The sequence below is a fragment of the Rhinolophus ferrumequinum genome, chromosome 19 (genome assembly GCF_004115265.2).
Source record: "Rhinolophus ferrumequinum isolate MPI-CBG mRhiFer1 chromosome 19, mRhiFer1_v1.p, whole genome shotgun sequence".
In the NCBI taxonomy this organism is placed as follows: Eukaryota; Metazoa; Chordata; class Mammalia; order Chiroptera; family Rhinolophidae; genus Rhinolophus; species Rhinolophus ferrumequinum.
The window spans coordinates 1716160-1739615 of NC_046302.1; the positions used below are offsets into that span (position 1 = coordinate 1716160).

The following is a 23456-nucleotide window of genomic DNA, read 5'->3' on the forward strand; positions in this document are numbered from 1 at the left end:
CCCGCTGTGGGAAGGGCTCTGGATTAGGTGTGGTCTTGCTGTCAGATGGCTCTGGATTAGGTGAGATCCTGCTGACTGAACTTCAGGTCATTTATTTGCAGTGGTTTGCTCTTATAGACCCCCAAAATGGACAGAGTCCTACAGACCATCTCTTGTTGAGAAAGCTGAGGCACAGGAGGGACCCTTCCCTGGGTCAGTCTCACTGTCAGGGGGCCACAGAAAGCAAAGCCTCATGACTCCTGGCCTCAAGACTTCTCACCCAGAACTCTGCTCAGGACTTTTCAAAAGTTTGTTTGGCCAGGAGTTCCTGCTATAGAGATCCCCGAAATCCTTAAAGCAGGCAACATGAGACCCTAAGCTTTTCAGTATAGAGGGGCACGTGGAAGGTGACAGTCCCTTGTTGACGTAAGAAATGTCAAAACTTGTAGAGAATTTTTATGAGTTTATCTGAGCCAAACTGATGTCATATGCCAAGGAGCAAGATCTCAACTGCTCCAGAGAATAACAGTTTTGCAGTTCCTTTTATGCATTTGAAATTGAGGAAAGAAAGATCACCTGGAGGTGGGAGAAAGCAAAGCGGAGACTGGATTACAGGATAGTTAAGATTGTTTGCTCTCTTGGTAGTTTTGCCTTAGAAGGAGGGGTCTGAAAGGGGGCATTTCAAAGGTGTGTTCTAGATGCACAGACACCATGGACAGGGCTTGCTTAAAGCAAAGAGAAGTCTTTTAGTAAAGAAGTTATATGCCTGGGGTATAACTACCCAATATGACCTTTACAGTTAGGAAGTTATGATTAGATCACACCGTGAGGTTATTTTCCAGAGAACCTCTTTTTTTGTCCACATCGTCTACCCTGAAATGTGAGAACTGCCGACCCCACCCACCTCCCCAATCCTGCACACAGCTGTTTTTCGCCTTCATACTCTATTTTCAACAAGCTGGGGTACATTTAGCCTGGAGGAGAGACAAGGACAGAGGCTTTTGGCCTCCAAACACTGTGCTAAGAATGTGGTTGCACAAGGGAAAGACAGCAGGAAAAATTTAGAAACAAAAATCTAGAGCATCAGACCAAGTCTCAGCTGTTTATGAGGTCATTTCATGGGGATTATGTCCTGGGGAAGGCAGGGCTAGAGTAACACCGGGGACAGAGGGGAAACCCTTGGCTGCCCAGGTAGGGGGGTGTCAAACTCTGAGTTAGAGACTGGGGTCTCCCCTCACCTGACCTGTCGCAGGAGGACACCCAGGAATCTGCAGAAGCTGTAGAGCCTCTCCTTTACCTGGGACCCCCCAGGGTCAGGACAGAAATTCCCCTAAGCGGAGCCTGGGGTCAGGATGGGGGCTCAGCCTGCTGGGAGGCTAGTCTTCTAAATGACCTTCTCTGCCTGTTGCCTGGAGGTTGTCCCCTGGAGTCCTGGGTCAGATGCAGAAACCAGCCCAGTGCTTCCAGATGCTTCCACTCTCAGCCAACCAGGGCACCTGGCCAAGTAGGGAGGAGTGGCTGCTATGAACCTATCGCTCCTTGGGTGACTTCCTCTCCATCACCATCCTGTAAGAGGGAAAATTAGTCCCAATTTACAGACAAGGAAATGAGGCCAGTTTTCTCGCTCAAGGTCAGCTTGATTACCACTTTGGCTGGCGAGTGTGGCAGGGTGCTCCCTTTTACCCCAAAACCCACCCAGATCAGGCTCCTTTGACTTGAACCCTCTTTCCATCTGAATGTCACTCATCTGTTTTTAGTCACCAGAATCCAGAAGGCCCTTGGAGCGCTGGGGGGTGGAGAGGAAATGGGTGGGGGCACGGAGCATTGCCCTCTTTTAAACTTCAGGTGCAGTTACCCCGCGGAGTCCGGGACTTAGCTGTGGTCGTGAACTTGGCAGCAGCGACGCACTGTGGGCACTGTTAACTCTGTCCTGCAGGCACCTGCTATCTAATAGCCGGGGGTTCGGACTCCTAGACACTTAGGACTTGAGGAGTAAGTCGTCTCTCCAACACATCTTTGGGGAGCCCCAGCAGCCAGCAAGTGTCCTCCAGTCTTTTCCAGGGGCTTACGTAAAAGGGCACACATGCTCTCTACTCTTTGTCTGCCTGAAGGTGCACTTTCCCTCCCAACACAGTCTGGGCCATCCCCCGACCCTTGCACTGATGCCACCCTTCCAGCAGGCGTGGAGTTCTGGCCTCCCTGTGAACAGGTCGACCTGCTGGAGCCACTTTACAAGATACCTATTGTGATTACTTCCCTCATGTCAAGTCTTTCATGGGCAGAAGCTTTGAAATGACCTTGGGGTGGGCGAGGAGGAGAGGCGGCATTAAAACCTTTCATATCGATAAAAGCATTTGTGCAAGTCTCCAGTATTTAAAGTGATGGGCCTGCAGTTAATCCAAGAAGGCAACAAGGGCACATCAAGGACACAGGACACGTTCCGGTCTCTTGCTCATTAGGAGATAGACTTTGTTTCTGGAGAGTTGTCCTCTTTCATGAGTAAAATAATTTGTGGTTCTAGCTGTGATATCACATTTCTTACAAGTTGCAGGCCACACACTTTTCCTGAAGTCTCCACTCTGAATAATGTCGGCATGTGCTCACTCCTTCAGTCAACCAACGCATATTTCTTGAACTTCTCCTGGTCCCAGAAGCCAGAGCAGTTAGGGATGAGCTCTGTGGGAATCAAGTCTCAGGCAACCATCCCAGCAACGCTTTGAGATTAGTTTTATTATCCCCATTTTAGAAATGAAGAAACTTTCTTGGGAATACAAAACCGGAGGTCTGATGCAAATTTGCCTGGCTCCCACTCTCCGAGTCTGACTCCTCCACTTCATTTCCTCCCTTTTCTGGGGCTGGGGTCCAGTGACTGTGTCCATTTGTGGTGGGTCTCGGCCCCCAAATCATCCTCAGGTGACACGACCTGGGGTCCCTCACTGAGAACTCTGTGGTGCAAACACCTGACTTAGGGTCATGCTGATGATGGGGGTTCTCACCTCGAAGTGGGGCCCATTCAGGGTCGTCCCTCCCCTGAGCTGGGTCCAAGGCTGTCTCCACACTTCCACAGGATTATCCGAAGAGTTTGGTCAAAATGGCATCAAGAATGGTAATACCTTGGATTCCTCTTTCTATATGGGTGAGCCATGCCCCCCCGCCCCGCTTCTGTGTGATGGCCTCCATTTGTCTCCCCTTGGAAGTAGGCCTGGGGCTCCTGCAGCTGGTGATGGAGGCTGGGGGAGCTTATGACAGGAAGCGGCAGCCGCCACTAGGGCAGCTGGACAAGACTAATCCTTCTGGGTTTGGGTCTGCCAGGCTTTTTCCGACCCCCAAGTAAGGGCTTTTTCTGATCCCTTACTGCCCAACCTCAAGAACCCCTTCTTGGCCCTTCTGTCTTCCTTCGTTGCCACAATCAACCCACTGCCTCTGCTTAGCTCTTTCGGCCCACAGCCCACCCTTTCCTCCTTCATCAGACATTACGCTAATGGAATAAACAAACCCTAAAAGAACAGTGGGGATAGGGGATCTCTTTTGCAACTATTCAAGGCATCCTGTCCCTGCATCCTTCTCGTATCTTTTGTGGGGAAGAGGCTAAGCACCTAATTTTTAAAAAAAGCTGTGACATTATTGTCATCAAAAAATTTGTCTCTACCCAATTAAATTCTTTTAGAAATGTGGTTTGGAACTTACTGTACAGGTTTAGAAAAAGAACTGAGGGTCAAGGCTGTCCAAACATCTCTTATTGTGGCTCCTTCAATAAGAGGGCAACTTGCCCTTCAGAGACGTCTGTGCCCCTCCAAACAGTGTGGATCAGGAACACTTTCTCTACTCTGGCTGCACATTAGAATCACCTAGGGAGCTTTAAAAACAAAACATTGATGCCAGGGCCCCAACACAATCACAGTCTCTCAGGGTGAGACCTGGGAAGAGGCATTTGTGATGCTTCTCTGAGACACACTGGCGGCCAGTCCCTCAAACTTCAGGGTATACACGAGTGTCCTGGGGTTGTGTGAAAATGTAGTTCCTGATCTGATAGGCCCCACATCTCCAGGAGCTGCTGTTGCTGCTGGTCTGAGGACCACTTTTAGAGCAGGAGGCCATAGAATATCAGGAAGGGACAGGCTGCCAAATGGGTGTACTGCGTCCCCTACCAATATGCTAATTGGATCGAAGGAACAGAATGTTAAAAACAAAGGGCTGTGTTTTGGGAAGACAGGGAGCGACAGGTCATTTGAAGGGACTCCCTGACTCAAGATACCTTATTCATGGTTTTCACTCATGTGTCTGCCTCAGGCCTCTCCACAAATTCTCCCAGGTGTTAACTAACACCAGTGCTTAGTAATCACCTATAGGCGGAGACTTTCCTGTTCTTGGAATGACATCCTGCAGGGTTTAGTGACAGAATCCAATCATGCAGAACGGAGAACAGGCTGCAATATCTACCCCCTGACCCCTCATCTATATTTGTAATTGGACAATCAGTTCTCGTTGCTAGGACACAAATCTTTTCCACTTCACTCAGCCATTGGAGTTGTGTTGTCATGGGCATTCACCCATTCTTAGACGAGTGAGAATGGCTGCTGCCCTGAGACTCCTTGTGGTAGGAAGAATACAGCTGCACACAGCTACTGATCCACCCATCTGCCACCTCCAGTCCTAAGCATGATGTATCCTTGCCATGTCTCCTCCTGTTTGTGCTTTGGGCAATGTCACTGGCAGCTGCAGGAAGGGGCGTCCACACCAAGACTTGATTTCTTATATTCGGAAGGGGGCGTTAAGGTGGTCAACTGATCTGCATTAATTGTTGAGTTTCCCCCAGAGATCAAAGCCTTGCACTGTTCATTTTCTGTAAAGCAAATGCTTCGTCTTCTTTTATTTTCCCTAGGAAGCGCTTCCTAAAAACTTCCTTTAGCTGTAAACAGTTCCCCTGTTAAAAGAAGGAAAAGAGCACGGGCTCAGAGAAAGGACAGAACAAGTTTTTTCCTACAATTCTCTCCTAGAGGCAGAGTCCTTCCTAGCTCTCTAGTCCCCCTCACCACCCTCTGTGAAATCAGAGCAAGGATGGTTCCAGACACAGCATGGCCTTTTCTGATCCTTGTCAAGCCTGAACTGTCAGCATCTTCTGAAAATAGAGACCTTGGCACTTTGGGGTATAAATGTTTTGGTTTAAGAAGTGCCAGTGGCAGGAACATAGATTCAAAGACAAAGGTAAGTCTGCCTCTTCGCGATGCCAACTCCTGTGTGCCCGTGTCCATACAGAATCAGGTGAAGGGTAACAAAACATAAATCGTTCGCAAATGAAAAATCTGCTGGTGGGCTTCAGAGAAATGAACTGGGTGCTGTGTGGTCTCTCTCCTTGCTTTTGTTTCAGGGTGAGTGCCAAGGTGCTATGTCCTTGGGCCTTTTCCTGGCTGTTAGTCTTCTCATCTGGGAATGGGTAGGAAGCTGGCTTGCAGAAAAACAGCCCTGTCCTTGAGAAGGCCATGTTGGACCAGGAAGGCAGACAAGCTAAATTGGACAACAACATCTGGAGATTGATGTTTGCACAGGGTCCTGTCACACACTGCCACCCTGCGATTCTTAGGCATGGCAGGGTTACACGTGGAGCCAACCGTCAGCCCCTGTGTCCACTCAGGGAGCTGTGGGCAAGAGTTATCAAGAAGAGCAGAATGTCTGGATGCTGTTTTACAGACTTTGGGACATAAAGTTTTTTACTAATAGTGTTGCCCCTGGGCCACCGTTGCTGGGGGAGATAAGTCCCTAAAAGTCCACCCTCCTTACACTACCACGCCCACAGCGCACTTCTTTCTGTTGTGTTTTCTCTTGATTAAAAAGTTTTAACCCTTGAAAGCATAAATACCAACTGCTGAATTTAGGTTCCCAGAGGGGCTCCCGGTTCCTGGAGGTCACGGACGTTTGATCCGTGTTTAGAAACCCCTACGTCCTTTCCTTTTGTAGAGCTCCCAGAGTTCTGAGCCCTTCTGGTCTGGTACTTGTCCATGGAGCTGGCCCACGGCCCCACCTTGCCTCCTGAACCTGCCCAATAGATCATGTCCATCCCATGAGGCTTCAGACTGTGTGGACTGACTCAAGTGCTAACCTAGTTCTCCACGTTGGATGTCCTTATATTTCTATGCTAGACTGTCACAGGTCAGCTCAGAGCTTGGCATTAGTGCCTGGCACATTAATGGCAGAGAATCAATATGCATGGGGTTTGCATGCCTGGGCACCAGCCTTGCGGTGCAATGAGCTACAATAGTTTTAGACGCAGGGCGCTGCCATCCCTGCACTGAAAAATGGAGAGTTGACCATGTGAATTCCACAGTAGATGCATGCACATATGTTCTGTTAGGAGCAAAGCCCTACCTGGTCCCTGGCAGCATGAGATTACATCATGCATGTGCATCCCAAGGAATAGAACGTTTTATAACTCTGAGTGTAAAGAGAGATTGGGCAGTACAGCAATTGTGTCACCTTGGAGAGTATCAGCGCCTGTGGTTCTTGATCATCCATAGGAATGGTTAGGCTCTCAGTTGCATTCATTTAGGGAGAGAGCGAATAATGAAGGCTGGTGGCATAAAGGGAAAGAGTGGCCTCGCCCCCTTTCCAGCTGACCTCATGGTGTGGCGCTGAGCCTCTGTTTTCTTATCTGTTATATCAGGATAAACTCACCTCACAGCATTTGTGTCAACATTAAAAGACTGGGCACCTATGACTGTGCCCAATGCACCAAAAGGTTGTTACTCGGTAGATGCTAGTGCCCCCACCCCACCCCACCCCAGCAAGGGTAACAAGGGGACATCACTTTTTAGCTGCAGGATGTGGTCCCTCAACATGCACTGAGAATTCATTGTTTTCCACCTTCCATGTGATTCTAATTTCAGCATTTCACAGTTCACTTTTGAAATAGCATCTTTCATCCCCTTTCTGCACAGAGCAGAAATGAGAACAGTTCCCCTTTGCAGGCAGAAGTGTGAGATCCAGATTCACACTTTTCCTGGGTAAACATCAGATCCAGCAGTAGAGATGAGGTGGGGTGGGCCAGGAAAGCCTGTACCTGGATCAGGTTCAAGTTCAAGGAGCATATATTGAGCACCTACTGTGTGTCCAGTGCTTTTGCACGCAGTGGTCTCCTTTGGCAGCTAAGGAAACAGAAGAGACTCAGTGACGGTCAACCCTCATATCCACATGCATGAGGTAGCACAGCCAGGAATAAAGTCGAATCTTGCTCCCTCTGCCACACATCTAATCAGGCCTGGTACCTATTTCTGTTCCCCTCCAAGAGAAACCGCAACGATCAACAGATTCTTTCTGATCTAAGCAGGTTCCTTTGGGGCCTCCTGAGCTATGTGACTTCACTCTCCGGTGATTCTGTTCCTGCTGTGATTTTTAGGATCCCCTAAGAAGTGCCTAGTGCACAAGAGCTCAGCTAGGCAGCTCCTGCAAATAATTCAGAATTATGACCGATGAGTGATTGTGGGGAGGGTGACTGCATGGAATCTGGAGCAGACAAAAAATAGACATGGCATTCCTTCCGTCAGCCCTGGTGGCTGCCTCTCACCCGCTCCCCAGGGGGATCTGAGCCAGACTAGCTCGAGGCTATCTGAGTCAGAGCAGGGAGAGTCCCAGGGTGCTCAGCTTTGGGAAACAAACCTGGCTGATGTTCAGTTTGGGTGTCACTTTCTGTAATTTACTGTAAACTGTCCCGTGGGCAGAGCTGGGCATGGATCCCACTGCACTCACACCCTTGTTTTCCCTTCCTGGCTAGGTCCTTGCAGCGAAAGTTCTCAACCTTGTCCTGCCAAACATGTCCCTGGGCCCAATTGACGCCAGCGTGCTCTCTCGGAATAAGACGGAGGTGAGAGTCTCTGAAAACCTGGGGGGTGAAAGAGTGGCTGGGGATGGGGGTGGTTCGGAGTGGGGGTGTGTGGCTGGGGCTGGTAAGGGAGTGAAGGCAGCAGCCCCAGTGGGAAATCTGAGATTTAGCTCTGCCTGAGGCATTTTGTCGCCGTTTTTGCCGAGACCCTGCATGAAATGATAGGGATATGACTATGCACGAGATACCATCTGGCTTCCGGATCAGTAGGGAAGGGACCAGTGGCTGTGATGTCTGAGCTGTGCCCTAAATGTGCAACGGAGCTAACCAGATGAAGTTGTGTGTATGTCAGTCAGTTCTCTGTTGGTTGTAAGTGACAGAAACTTAACTCAAAGCGATTTAAGCAAAAGTGAAGTTTATTGGTGAATACAAAGGTTGGACCATTAAGTTCGCAAACTCATCCTAGAATAAGTGCTACACACCTCATTGCTGAATATCACTACGGTCACCTTCGAAGTACTCCCCTTGGGAAGGTATGCACTGACGCCAGCGCCTAGTCCACCCTTCAAAGCAATTTTGGAACTCTTTTTCTAGAATGGCCATCAGAGCTGTTGTCATATTACCCTTGATGTCCTAAATGTCATCCAAATATCTTCCTTTCAATATTGCCTTTATCTTCGGGTAAAGAAAGAAGTCATTGGAGGCCAGGTCAGGTGAGTAGGGAGGGTGTTCCAATATAGTTATTTGTTTACTGGCTAAAAACTCCCTCATAGACAGTGCCGTGTGAGCTGGTGCATTGTTGCGATGCAAGAGCCATGAATCGTTGGTGAAAAGTTCAGGTCGTTTTAGTCTAACTTTTTCACACAGCCTTTGCAGCACTTCCAAATAGTAAACTTGGTTATATGTTTGTCCAGTTGGTACAAATTCATGATGAATAATCCTTCTGATATCAAACAAGGTTAGCAACATTGTTGCAACAAATTCACAAACTTAATTTTCCAACTTCTTATAAATAAAAGCTTCAGGCATGGGTGGGTTCAGGGGCTCAAAAGTCTTATTCAACATCCATTATCCCCAGGTCTCAGATACCCTAGTTTGGCTTTATTCCCAACCAAACTTTCCGCAAGTAGAGGTAGAGATGGCCACTGGAAGCTTTACCTGAGCAAGCCCAGTGGAAAGCCATCACCTCTTTCCAAGAAAAATCCTAGCGCTGATTCTTATTGGCTGATTGTCCAAGCCTAGGTTATTTGTCCAGGAAAGGGGGCGGTGTCAACCCCACCCAACCTCATGGATCAAGAGTGGGTAGAGGAGCAGAGGACAGAAGACTGGATTCAGGCCAGGCCAAATGTCCTATGTTCATTGGTTGTGGGGGCAGTTCTGGGCGGAAGGGGGATCAGAGGAAGAGGGTTCGGCTGGAGGGAACAGCATGATTAAAGAACCCTGGTGTGGAGAAAGGACAGCACAAGTGCAGAACAGCCAGTAGTTTGGTTTGACCACATGTCAGGCAACAGGTGAGTGTCAAGGGGTGAACTGAGGACAGATCATGAGGTAGCCCACACACCCCATCTCCCAGGAGCCACTGCCCTGCCAGGAGTGTGTTGCAGCCCCTGAGCAGAGTGGTACTTCCTTCTATAAAAGCAAAACCAGCTGAGAGAAGCTTAGAAAGAAGGGGCAAGGTGGCTTTGGGGGAGATAAGCTGGGAGGCTGTGTCATTTGTCAATGTCACCGCTTCTGGGACCAGGCACTAAGGTTAGCATAGTCAAAAGGTCAAGATCAACAGTGTGCCCAAGATAGTGGATCTGAGCAGAGCCCAAAACCCCAGAGGTTGGGGTTGGTCTCTTAAACTGCTGCCCAGTGAACCAGTCCACCTCCTGTTTAGTGAAAGGCCAGCACTTATACCTGCCTTTGATTGGGCCTTTATGCTCCGTGCCAGTTGGGTGCTGCATGCTTACCCATGCACGGAAGCCCCAGATGAGCATACTGAGGCTTTGCAAGATGAGAGGACCTGCCTGGATCACCCACTGATGGGACTAGTCTGAGAGCTTAGGTGGGTATGGTCCCCATTACCTGCTCTGTCTGTGGGAGCAACAACCCCCTGCAGACTTACAGCCAGAGGACAGGCAGCAACCCTGGGCATCTGGAAGACACTGGAATTATCTTCAGGATTAAGCAAGTCATTTTGCCACTCTTCTGCTTCAGTTTCCAGTCTTGCTTTAGGAATTTGAAATCACAAAATCAGTGGCTTCCTAAGAACCTTGTAAAATGGAACGGGCTCTGGATTTCCTAGGTTTCCTTGGAACTTGAGCAATTGGACTTTAGCTTCATTATAAAACTTGACCTCCTGGCCCTCTGAGTCACCTAGAGAGTGGCCAACTAAATGTGAATCATCCCTAATGGGGATGGAGACATTCTTGATGAGGGGTCAAAACGCCCAGGCCTCCAGGGCCAGCAGCTCGTTATGAATCTGGCTGGTAAGAGGCTCTACGGAGTGGTGGGGCCTGCAGGGAGCCAGAGGGTATCTGATGCACTCAAGTCATCAACATTCAATTTTAATTTTAATTTAATCTAATTTAAAAAACCCACAGTGCCTCCCAAGCCCACATCTTGGAGCCAAAATTGGTGGGTCAAAGAATATTTGAGTGAAGAAAAAAATTGTAATTTCAAAAGGCAGATCTACATGGTGAAAAGGTACAACTTTAGGACCCAGAAAGACCAAAGCCAAACATATGCTGTTTCATTTAATCCTGACATGAATGAAACCAACATTAAACCCATTTCACAGATGAGGAAACTGAGACTCAGAGGTTAAATAACTTGTCAAAGGTTGCACAATCAGACAGAGGGCAGAGCTGGGATTTGAACCAATTTGGTTCAAAAGTCCATGCTTGGGTTCCTCCTTCCAGCTAGTATTTATGATCATTAAGCTCTTTTTTCCTGTTTTATAATTCCTGGTCCACGCAGCCAGGCCATGGCTGCGGGCCATTGCTCTGTGTGCAGGATTCACTTTGTGAGGGGAGTCAGTGTGGGGTAGGGGCTCGTCCACCTGCCAGCATCCACCATATTGGCTCCGGCTTGAATGTGCAATCTCTAGTAAAAGCAATTATTTTTGCAGCAGGTATGCTTGGACAGCAACAGATTAACAGAGAGAGAGGGATCTCTCTTTGAGATCCCTGAGAGGAAACACAGGTGCAAATCAGAGTCATTTATCTCACCACCTGAAAGTACTTAGGCCAAGAGGAAGAAAAAAAAGAGATAATGAAATGATTCCAAACCTTCTTTGTTTAAAAGCAGCAACTCTGAGTTTTTAATCTCATTTTTGAAATAGTGGAAAATTCCACTGAAGGCCTTAAACATATGGAAGAGTCTGGTGTGAATAACCAGCACACAGGCTCTCCCTGAATCCCTGGTTGCACATATCATGTATCAGGTTTCTGACCGGTTAGGTAAATTAGGTCATTTTGTAGAAACACTAATAAATGTCCCTTCTGGAGAGACTCCCAAGGAGGGAGATGGCTGATCAGCCCCAAGACTGAACTCCCTTGGAATGAATAGGAGCAAGGGGTTCCATTCCTTAGCAGAGAGAATTCGCCCCTCACCAGTCCCCATTCTGATCCTTCTGCTTAGCTTTAAAAATAGCAACACCCAGAGGGAAATGTGCTCAGAAAACATACCTCCCAGGATCTAACATCAGGAGTGTCTTAAGGCACATCTTTAACTAAGATATTTCCCATGGAGCCCTGCAGCTATAAAAGCCTCAAAAAGAAAAGAGATGTTTGTCTAACAAGCTGACTAAAGCCTGCTGGCCCTTGGAGAAAGAGCACAGGCTTAGTAGGGGGCTGCGGGGGTAGGCTCTCGGGAAGATTTGGAAGTCTGTCTCTGGGGAAACAGGCTGGCTCTGTCATTCTAATGTCAAAAGCAGGGTGTTTCTTTGGGCTTTCCTGTGGCAAGTGTTGTCACAACCTACCCAGGACTGTTAGCGCAAAACCCTTCACTAGCATCGCTTCACAGCTGCCAGCCCACAGACACACATTCTCCTGGCACGTGTAGCCTCCAGGAGTAACGCAAAAAGTGCCTTGGAGTGTGCAACACCATCCATTTCATGATGGTTGCGCCCTTCTTCTGTGTCAGACTAGCCCTTCCATCTCCCACAGCTGTGAGAGAGCAGTCTTATTATAAGTATTTGCATTTATGGAAGCTTGGGCCCAGACAGGGCAAGTCACTTACCAGAGGACACACAGCTACTAAGTAAGGATTTGAGTCCTGACCTCTCTGCTGTGAGCCGAGTGCTCTTGGCACTAAAATCCTGGGAACAAAGGTTACTACACAGGCATTTTTTGTTTGCCTACATGTTTAGAGTCCCTGCTCAGAACAGTGGAGTACTGACATATTAGTCTTTCCACCCTCGAAATGTGATGAATCCCTCCCACTCACAATGTTCTCAATAGTTCTCCAATGAAGGACTTGGGGGAAGAAGTGAGGAGGGGTGTTGCTCAGAGTCTCCTCCTGCCCTCACACCATTGCTAACCATGCAGTTAATTCCAAACAGAATGCATAGCTTTCTTTCTGAGCTCCATCCTTCGACCTGTGAACTGGGTAGAAGCTGGGAGGAAGAGATGCTGTGATTCTGAACACATCTTCCACTGGAGACATGCACTGTTTATATACTGAGGCACTTTGTGTTCTAGAACCAAGTCTCTGCCCTTTATAATACATTGGGATGCCCGCCAGGAGTATCCTGGCTGGTTTATATCATGCTGGCTGGCCATATAGTGAGAGCTGTGAGGAGTGGCCAACTCCATTTCATTTCATTTCTATAAGTGGATGCCACTCGAGACCCCATCGGTGTTTCAGATGTACCAGCGTCAAGGATTAAGCCCCTGCTCCCCTGTTCCCTGCCGGTTTCCCACCCACATGCCAGGAGGCCACCTTCCACCCATGGCCTGCAGAAGACTTCTGCCAGGTCTTGGAAAGCTCAGCCACACTGAGGCTTTTGACTAATTATAACCACAGCTAAAGATAGGCCCCAGCCTCTTCTCTGTCCCCAGGACACAGCCTCCCACAGCTGTTCCCTCCAATAACTGGTTATTAACTTTCCAATACTCCCAGTTTGGTTAGCCAATTTTATTTTATGACTCTGAATCAATCATATCTTAATGAGAGGTGTGACAATTAAGTTCGTGAATTTGTTGCAATGATGTTGCTAACCTTTTTTGATATCAGAGGGATTATTCATTATGAATTTGTACCAACTGGACAAACAGTTAACCAAGTTTACTATTTGGAAGTGCTGAAAATGCTGCATGAAAAAGTTAGACAACCTGAACTTTCGCCAACAATTCATAGCTCTTGCATCATGACAATGCACCAGCTCACACGGCACTGTCTGTGAGGGAGTTTTTAGCCAGTAAACAAATAACTATTGAAACACCCTCCCTACTCACCTGACCTGGCCCCTAATGACTTCTTTCTTTACCCAACGATAAAAACAATATTGAAAGGAAGACATTTTGATGACATTCAGGACATCAAGGGTAACACGATGACAGCTCTGATGGCCATTCTAGAAAAAGAGTTCCAAAATTGCTTTGAAAGGTGGACTAAGCACTGGCCTCTGTGCATAGCTTCCCAAGGGTAGTACTTTGAAGGTGACCATAGTGATATTCAGCATTGAGGTATGGAGCACTTTTTCTAGGCTGCGTTCACAAACGTATTTGTCTGACCTCATATTCCCCAAAGAAGACTTGTTGATTTGAGGCAGCTGTAATTTACCAATCCCTTAAAAAACATAATGAGCCTTTAGAACATTTCTTGGTATGTATAGCTCCATATAGGGGCAGCTGGTGAATGGGTCTGCCTTGGCCTTGTACCCTGCAATGTGGGGTCTGTTTGCTACAGATGTTTCCCCCAGATGTTTCCTGCTCCCAGCCCTCCTCCTGCTAACTCTGGGAGAAGCAGCTGTGAGCACTGGACAGTCAGGTCCCTGAAGTCAGTGACTTTAATAGCAGCAGAAAAGCCAGGGACTCTGTAGAGAGACTGTCAGGGGTAGTCCCAGCTGCCAGCCAGACCCAAGACGGAATGAGGCATTCTCCCTGCCCTGCAGGCCAAGCTAAGCTCATCCAAGTACCTTCATGTGGTCGAAGAAGGAAGTTGCACACTCAGGTGGGCTTACATAGGAACACAGGACAGCCTTGGCAAAGCTCTGTCAAAAACGCCATTGGATTGAACCCCCGTTTACATGAGGATCCGATGCAACTGACTTGGCAAGTCTTGGATAAGTGGAGCCAGACACAGCCCCAGACAGGCCACAGGGTTTCCCAGCCTGCCCAAGGGATGTTTGGCTTTTACTAGCAAAGGGAATCAAAACAAAGAATGAAAAACCAAGCTTGTGGGGAAAGGAGAGGACAAAGTCAGTCATCGGTTTTTCTCTCCAATTTAATTATGGAAAATTTCAAACCTACAGAAAAGTTGCCATGGTGGTGCAACACACACCCATATAGTCCTTCCCAAGATTCACCAATTGGAAATATTCTGCCGTACTTTCTTATCTATGCTAAAATATGAAAATATTAATATGGATATAGATTTTAAATCTTTTTAAAATTTATTTTGGTAAGATATACAGAACATGAAATCTTCCATCTTAAGCCTTTTTAAGCATGTAGTTCACTGACATTAAGTACATCCACGTTGTAGTGCAACCGTCACCACCATCCACCTCCAGAACTTCCTCATCTTCCCAAAGTGAAACTCTGTGCCCGTTAAACACTAACTCCCATCCCCTGCCCCCAGCCCCTGGTACCACGATCCTGCTTTCTGTCTCTACGAATTTGACTAGTCTAGGAATCTCATATAAGTGGAATCATACAGTAATTGTCCTTTTTTATCTGACTTATTTCACTAAGCAAAATATCCTCTAGGCTCATCCATGTTGCAGCATGTGTCAGAATTTCCTTCCTTTTTAAGGTTAAATAATATTCCATTGTATGACTATCCCACATTCTGTTTATCCAGTCATCCATGACACCTCTTGGCGATTGTGAATAATGCCGCTATGAACATGGTTGTGCAATGTTCTCTTTGATACCCTGTTTTCAATTCTTTTGGGTTTATACTCAGAAGTGGGATTGCCTGACTGTTTTGATTTGCATTTTCCTAATTATTACTGATGCTGAGCACCTTCTCATGTGCTTCTTGGTTATTTATACACCTTCTTTGGGGAAATGTCCGTCAAGTACTTTGTCCATTTTTTAAGCAGGTTATTTGGTTTTCGGTGTTGAGTTGTGGAAGTTCTTTATATATTGTGACATTAACTCCTTATGAAATACATGATTTGGAAATATTTTCTCCCATTCTATTGGGTGCTTTTTCTCTCCATTGGTAGTATTCTTTGATGTGCAAAAGGTTTTCATTTTGATGTAATCCAATTTATCTATTTTTTCTCTTATTACCTAAACTTTTGGTGTCATATTAAAAATTATTGCCAAATTCAATGTCATTAAGTGGATACATTGTTTGGGCTGAATCTTTTGAAAGTAAGTTGCAAGACACCGTGATACTTAACTCTTGAATACTTCAGCATGTGTTGCCCAACAGGGACATTCACACATGTAACCCCATGCCGTTATCACACTTTTGAAACGTGGCAACAATTCCTTATCATTATTCTTGATCTAGTCCCTATTCTGATTTCCTTACTTGTCAATAACTTTTAAGACTTGAGACCATACAGTCCTGCTGTTTGTGACCAGCAGTTATGAAAGTGGTCATGCAAGACCCCAGTAATTCTTTCTTGTTTCTCTTATTTATTCAATCCCTGGGCTTGTGAAAAGGTGGCTGCGGCTAGTGTGATTGGGTAGACAATGTGGTGGTTGATTTCCTCTTCCCTTGGTGACCAGTCTGGGTCATCGAGCTATGTCTGGGTCCAGGGTCGCACTTCAGGGACCTCCATCCCAAAGGAGCAAGCGAGGTTGACTTTCTGCCTCACTTCTAGTTGTAAAGACCTTCAAGCCCTCCAGAAGGAGGCCCCAGCCCCCTGCAGTAGGTGTGTGCAAACTGCCTGTGCCCACGTGTCCAGGGCTGTGACCTACTAGATGTCCAGGAGTTCAAGCTTTAATAGCAAAAAGTAATTCTTGGGGGAAAAAAAGTCCAGTAATTCACATGCCTTTGCTTCAGTGGCAATTCATACATATAAGCTAATCCTGATGAATCCTCTTTATATTCAAAATGGAACTACAGCATCCTTATTTCTGATAGTTCTTGTCTGGTTTGGGAATTTCTACCACCAAAGTTGGGTGCTTGCTCCAGCAATCACAGCAGGAACTAGGCTCCTGGTAAACAGGATTTGCTTTGCTCAACTGAGCCAGGGAGACTTTCTGCCAAGTCAGGCAGGGCCCTTATATCCCCTCTGCCATCCTGCAGGCGGCATGTCAAATCAACAAACTTGCGTGGAGCTCCCACTTTTGGCCAGGTCCTGAACTGGAGGCTGGGGATACCCAGTAAGTTACCCTGTCTTCTGAGGTCACAGTCACAGGGAGAGAAAGGCACGTCAATGGTTCTGTTACAGAAGACAAAGCGGCAGAGGGCTCAGTGGGAAGAGCAAAAAGGCCTGAGTTTAGACCCAGCTCTCCAGTTCTGTCTCTTTGTGCCACAGTGTGACCTTGGAAACCACACTCAGTTCACTAACCCTCGGGTCCCTTGGGGGGCCAGACTGCAGCCTGGTACAGCACAGACACTAGGTAGATGGGAGCTGTTGTTATCACAGCTGCTTTTAAAGTAACATTTGCAAAGATGCAGGAAGCATGGGGAGAAAGGCATGAATTTCACTAACAGTGTCTGGGCCCCTGTCAATGAGAGGGAACACTTGAACTGAGCCTTAAAGGGGAACAGGCAATTGCTGGCAGACAGGAGTAAGGCCGTGAGAAAGGGGCATTCTGGAAACTAGAAACGTCAGGGGTAGTCCCCAGTCTGTTGGTACAGATGATGAACCCTTGAAAGGAGCAGGAGCTGGGGATAGTACACACGGTGCCACTGGGGAGAACAGGGGGCTTCCTGGAGGAAGAGGCAGCTGAGCTAAGTGTCGAAAGAAAGGGAAAATTCTACAGGCAGCCAAGGCTGAGGGAACAGCCATACGAGGGCCCAGAGGTACAAGGGTGGGGAGGAGTGTTGAGGCGGAGGGGTGGCTAGAGTCCCATCACATGTGGCCTTGCAAGGCATGGGAAGAGTTTGCACTTGGCCCTGCAGTGGGTGGGAAGCACAGCAGGATTCTCAGGGACAGGAGTGTCCACATCTGGGCACAATGTGCCAGGGTGAGAATTGATCAAACCCCAAGAGGAGGGGACACATGAAGAGAGAGAGCAGGCACTGGTATGCCAGGCAAGACTGTTTCTAGTGTTCAGTATGTTCCGTATTCAGGCCAATTTCTATGCTAAATTATTATTTGCATTTAGAATATTCCACAAGCCTGATATTCATGAGAACATAGCCCGGTGAGCCACAGGAAAACAATACCAAGCAGCTCCACAGAGCTGACCTTTAGGGTGTTTTCCTCTTTCGTGCCCAGTCATTCTTAGTTGAATGAACTAATAAGGGACCTTTTCCTCTAAGGCCAATGGGTGTCATTCCAGTGTGAAGAGCCCCTTTGCCAGCTGTCAGCCAGTGAGCCCGGTGTAGAGGTTCCCAGCTGCCATATGATTTGTGCAGGGCTCCCAGTGCCCAGAGGTGCTGCTTCTCGGGTTGGGTTAAAGAAAGGTTGGCTCATTCATTCATTCAGCCAATATTTACTGAGGGTCTCCTATACTAGGACACAGGGAAAGCAGGACAGACAAAGCCCTGCCCCATGGGCCGACACTCCAGTGGGGAGAGAGGTACACAAACACCTGGTTGAAGACCAGGGTGAGTGCAAGCCCAGAGAAGGGCTGCTAACCGCAGGAGCCTGGGGATCCCTGAAGGGGTCAAGTCTGAGCTGAGACCCAAAAGAGGCGTAGATGTTAATTAGTCTAAGAGCAAGGAGCTGGAAAAGCCACTTGAGATGGAAGATGGATGCCACTGTACATAGGAGAAGATTTTCTATCATCCAAGTGCTTTCCACAACAAACTGTCATTCAAAACAAAGGTGGGAAATGTGGAGATTGTCTCTGTAAAGACATACCAATTCGTTGTAGGGTTCCCATGGGTTTCTAGGTTTCACAGAGATCACTTGGGTTGTTGTACACTCTCTCCAGTATGCCAGAGAAGGCTGTCTGATTTTTCTGTGATGCAGATGGATGGATTAAGAAAGTTCTAAACAATGGAGGAAGGAGGTGGGAGTCCTGAGATGGGCTCCAAAGCACAGGTGTAAAGATGAAGCTTCCATAGGAAAAGGGAAGAGACTGGAGGGAAGTAGGGTCAGGAAAACCCAGTTGTAGACACATGTAGGTAACAGAGGGGAAACTGCAGGAGATTAGGCCTACTGGGCTGTATTTCTATGTGAAGTGGGAAACAATGTCATGTAAGGAGGGCACATACCTGTCTGTGCCCAGGAATGTGCTCCATTCCCTTTGGCAGTCTGTGAAGGGTGGCAACCTGCGGGACCCACCAAGTCATTTCACTATCTGTCAAACCTAGATGTTTATGGTCCTCACCAGGGACCCACCTCTTTGTTTTCTGAGGAATGCCACCTCCATAGCTCCTGGCTGTCCTGTGAGTCCACAGGACTCACTTTTACTTTCCCTTTTTTAAACAGGTAGCATAGCGTGGTAAGTGGTTAAGAATGCTGATGGTGGAGTCCGACTGCCTAGGTTTTTATCCTAGCTCCACCCCTTATTTGCTGTGTAACCTTGGGTGGGTCACCTAATCTCTCTGAGCCTCTCTTCTCATGTGTAAAATGGTGATAATAATAATAGTTCCTACTTTGGGTTCCTGTGAAGATTCAATGAGCAAGTACAAGTAAAGTGCTTAACACAGCACCTGGCACAGAATTAAGGGCTCAATGTGTTTGTTATTTTAAATATTATCCTAATTTAAAATGTAATTTGCATTGCATCACGGAACAGATTTTTAAAAAATAGGTCAAGGGATTTGACTGTAGGGATGGTGCCCAGATTTTGCTCAATGAAGTTTAAGAAAACTCCCAGCCATGCATTACAGCTATATTTACTGTGCTTTAAGGCAAAGTTTCTCCCCCACAGAGAGAGAGAGTGTTCCAAAGTCAGAAGCCCCAGTTGGCGTGTTCCTGGCTATCAAGTTCAATCTTGCTGAGAGCTCTCAGAGCCCCAGAAAATAGGGAAGGGACTAGAGGATTGCTAAAACATGCACAAGAGGCCAGGAAAATACTCACAGCCTGTGAAACTTAAAACTTAAAAGGAATCTTCAAGGTCCCCTCCGTGGGAAAACTGAGGCCCAGAAAGGGGTAGAGCCTCACCTACGGTCATGTGGCTTGGGGTCTCTGAGGCAGAGAGGCCTCCAGTGTGGAGAGGCTTTCCTGACCTTGTTCCCAGTGTCAGATTCAGAAGCAACCCACACGTCATCAGCCTTGTTGTGGGTCCAGACCCTTCCTGGGCTTGGCATTGTGGCTACATCATCTCCTTGAATTTCCCTAGTGTCCTCTGAGGCACTTCCACTATCACCATCTCACAAACCAGCAAACTGAGTCTCAGAGAGAAGAGTCTTGCCAAGATCATGGTTAGTTTCTCCTCACTGCTCTGGTCTCATGCTGTCAGTAAACCACCCCATCCCCGAGAAAAAAGACTTGAAGTCTCATCCATAGGTCAGTTATCTGCAGCAAAGATGTGGTCACTTGGACCTGGACCCACAGCCTCTTTCTGACATGTCCCCAGCAGACACTGTTCTCAGCTGGCAGGAATTTTTGGCAGGAAGTTGTGAGCCAAAAATACAGGGGGAGGAGGGTACAAGAGATAGTGACAAAAACTGGGCCTTTTTTTATGTTTTTAATTAAACTTTTTGTTTTGAGATAATTGTGTTTCACATTTAGTTGTGAGAAATAATACAGAGCAATCCCATAGACCCTTTACCCAGTTTCCCCCAATGCTGACATCTTACAAAACTACAGGACAATATCACAACCAGGAAATTGACACCAGTACAGTCAATCCACAGAACATCCCATCACCAAAAATATCCCTCACGCTGCCCTTGTATAGCACACTCGCTTCTTCCTGCCCCATCCTTAACAGCCATGCTTCTAGTTTCCGTTTCTCTAATTTTGTCATTTCAACAATGTTGTAGAAATGGAATCGTACATGAAGTCATCTTTTGGGACTGACTTTTTCACCTTTGGTTTTGAATGGGCTTATTCTGTTGACCAGTGCTCTGGGCTTGGGACTGGTCTAGAAAGAAGAGCCCTGTCCGTCTCTTTCCTGGGGGAAACAGGCGATGTTCTCACCTTGCAATGAGGACTTTGTATGGATTTAGATCTTAAGCTCTCAAAAAACCAAAGTCTGCTGTGACTGGGCCAGAACGGTTACTTGAGGGGAAGGTTTGGGCCCTTTGAGCCTCAGTTTCCCCTTGAGGTGTGGCCCTCCTCTTTGCTCCATAACCCACTTTTCCTGTGTCCCTCGCCTCCTGCCCTGGCTGTGGCTCACACCAGGGGCCTGCCCTTTCCCCGACACAGCTGGTGGCTCCTTTCCCAGGCCCAGAACTGGCCATTGTGTAAATAGGGCCTGCATGATCAACATGTAGAAAATGAAGCCAAGAGCAGGAAGCCACGTGGGCCATCAGAGCAGTTAAACCCAAGAGCAGACTCCCCAAGGGGCCTATTCTGGCCAGGATGTTTCAGGTCAGCAGGGCAAGGTGTCAGGAGGCTTCAGAAAGGAGGTGGTCAAGTGGGCTCTGGCCCTGTGCACTCATAAGGACATGGCCCCTGCAGCCAGGACCCAGCAGCATCGAGTGGAGTGCTGTTAGCAGGGCTGCCAGCCTGCAGAAAGAAGCTTATTTCTCTGCACAGTGACTTCTCAGTGTCACCTGCCCCACGTGCTCCAGTTCACTTTGTGGCTGTTTCTGGGGTGCAGTCCTTGTCCCTGAGGCCTCAATTACCTCTCTACTCCACTAGTGTTCTGGGAGGTGGGAGGAGGAAAAGAAGACAAGCCTCGACTAGAGGCTGCACACAACACTACTGCTCACTTTCCATTGGCCAACTATGGTCATATGACCATACCTAACTGCAAGGGACGCTGGGAAATGTAGTCTTTATTCTGGGTGGCTGTGTTCCAAATGAAACGTAGGGGAGAACAGGAACTGGGTAATGAATAACACGTAGGTTCCTTCTCTGCAAAACAGGAATAATGAGGGCCATTCCTCAAACAGGGTACTTATGAAGGTTATGAAGGTTAACCGGGCTAAACACTTGGAGCATGCATATAGGAAGAAAGATCTCAGAAATGTTAGCTAATCTTATTTCTTTTCACTAAATGAGATCTTGCACGTGATGCCCTGGAACCATGCTGGGCACAAAGTACATGTCTGGTCAGTGGTGCTACAGTTGCTATTGCTTTTTGTTAGCCTCAGTTCTCAACAGACTCTAAGCCCAGGGCTCTCTTTCCAAACAAAGCTCTTTGCAGACCCTAGATATGCAATGGCTGTGGCCATGCACTGCCCATGCACTGCCCCTGCCAGTCTCTTCCCCTCTCAGCCCCCAAACAGATGGCCTGGCTCTGCAGGATTCACTTCAACTCACCTGCAAGAAGTGGCTAATCTATCTCATGTGGCTTTTCACAAATGATCTGGTTTGCCTGCTTGTGCCCAGCGTGGGAGGAATCAGGGATGGCAGGGGTGACCCAGAACAGCCTGTCCCCTCTTGGCATAGATCCAAAATTCCGAACTAGGCCCAAAATTCTGGATGGTAACAGAAAAGAAGTATAGCCCCTGCTTTTGGAGAATCAGGTTGGAACACAGTGGACACTGCCAGCCTCACGGGCTGCTAGAAACACATTTCCTTCTAGCTGTCCCTGCACTTTTCAACCCCATGGCCCTTCTGCTCCCTTATCAGTACTGACACTATGTGGCACTTCTCCGGCCAGTCAAGAACCACTGGCAAAGATGAGGGAAATGAGAAAACAGGTGTTATGGCCTCACACCTGCGCATATAGGCCTGAGAGAGTTCTAGAGACTTCTAACCCAGATTTTGTGGGGCCAGTGCCCCATCTGGGGCCACAGTGAGCAGGTAACTCACTCTCCCCTTAGAGGCCAAGAAGTGAAGCCAGGAAGAACAAGGACAGGGTGTCAGGGTAGCCCCATGAAAGGCTGGGTCAGATTCTGAGCCATAAGCAGGGAGAGTATCAGAGGTAGGTCCTGGGCAGTCTGATGATTGAGAAGGGAGGACCCAGCCTCTGAAGATATCCCCTAGAGAGGCAGCAGGCATCCCTGTCAGGGTGGCAGGCAGCCTTCTGCAGCCCAGAGGATAGGGAGGCTGGAGCCCACCCCAGCGCAGACCTGCCCTGGACTTCGCTTCTCCTGAGGCTCGTAGGGTGGTACTCTGCCAAAGTGCCTCAGGGACTCCTCAAACCAGCCCCATGCCTTCTACCATGGATCCCCTTGCCCCTGCATTTTGTGTGTGCCCCTCACCCACTTCTACCAGGTAGACACTAAGTTAGGGGAGATAGAGAAAACAAAATCCATACAAACTAACACCAAAACGTCTTCAGAGCTTTTCTTGGGTGAAATAATCAAAGTGAACAATACAATGCTACCTATATAAAAATATACATAAATTTATAGGTGAAACAGGTATATGTTATGAATGTGGAATAAACAAAGTCTTTGAAGAGAGGCATTGAAAGTAGTGCAATCATAGAAAGGCTGGCCACACTGTTGGCTCTTGGCACCTGTGCCTGAGACCAAGCTGATTGAATGGAATCAGCTGTTCAGGCCAGAGCAGAAGAAAGAACTAACAAGAAATAGGGGCACCCTCTGCTCATGAACTGGTAGAACCCTCTCTCTCTTTTACCTCCAGGTGGATCTTTACAACACAGACCCCCTCATCTGCCGGGCAGGACTGAAAGTGTGCTTTGGCATCCAGCTGCTCAATGCCGTCTCGCGGGTGGAGCGGGCCCTCTCCAAGCTGACTTTGCCCTTCCTGCTGCTCCAGGGCTCTGCTGACCGCCTGTGCGACAGCAAAGGGGCCTATTTGCTCATGGAGTCTGCCAAGAGTCAGGACAAGACACTCAAGGTGAGCAGCTGCCCTCTCTCACTTCCCCAAGGCGGGGAAGGTGGCGTCCCTTTGGGCACATCCGCCCAGATCCTCCAGGGCCACCCTCAGGAGAGGTATCTCGGGATGGGGCCAAGCTGGCTCCGTTGGGAAATAAGTACCAGGAATAGAAGGCAGCTGTTAATTCTCAGCAAGCACACGAGCCATTAGCCGATTGTTCGCGTGAACAACCTTGAGAAGAAAAGAGCGAACACTCAGAAGATGTATGGTCAAAAAAAAAAACCTGCCTCTGGGCACTGGGCAAACAAAGGTCTCCAAGGGCTTATCTCCCACTTTGCCATGTCCAAGGTCCAAGGGTGTTTGGCTGCCCAGTCTCCCTAAGGGTTGGTTTTCTGCACCACCAGGAGCAGCTCAAGACCAGCTGCCACCACCAGGGGCTGTGAGTACACAGTGCAGTGGAACGTGGCAGGGTCTGGTCTCCAAGGGAATCAGCAAGAGCATGTCCCGTAGAGGGGATGGGACCTG

General features: G+C 48.0%; 1 protein-coding gene across 2 annotated transcripts in view; it reads left to right on the top strand.

The window, feature by feature from the left end:
* MGLL (monoglyceride lipase) overlaps window positions 1-23456 on the top strand; it is a 142884-nt gene that overhangs the window by 115552 nt on the left and 3876 nt on the right. For both annotated transcript variants that reach the window (XM_033087104.1, XM_033087102.1), the window contains exons 6-7: window positions 7745-7834; window positions 22737-22952. In XM_033087104.1, coding sequence (XP_032942995.1) covers window positions 7745-7834; window positions 22737-22952 — 306 coding nt within the window. The remainder of the gene's footprint in view (window positions 1-7744; window positions 7835-22736; window positions 22953-23456) is intronic.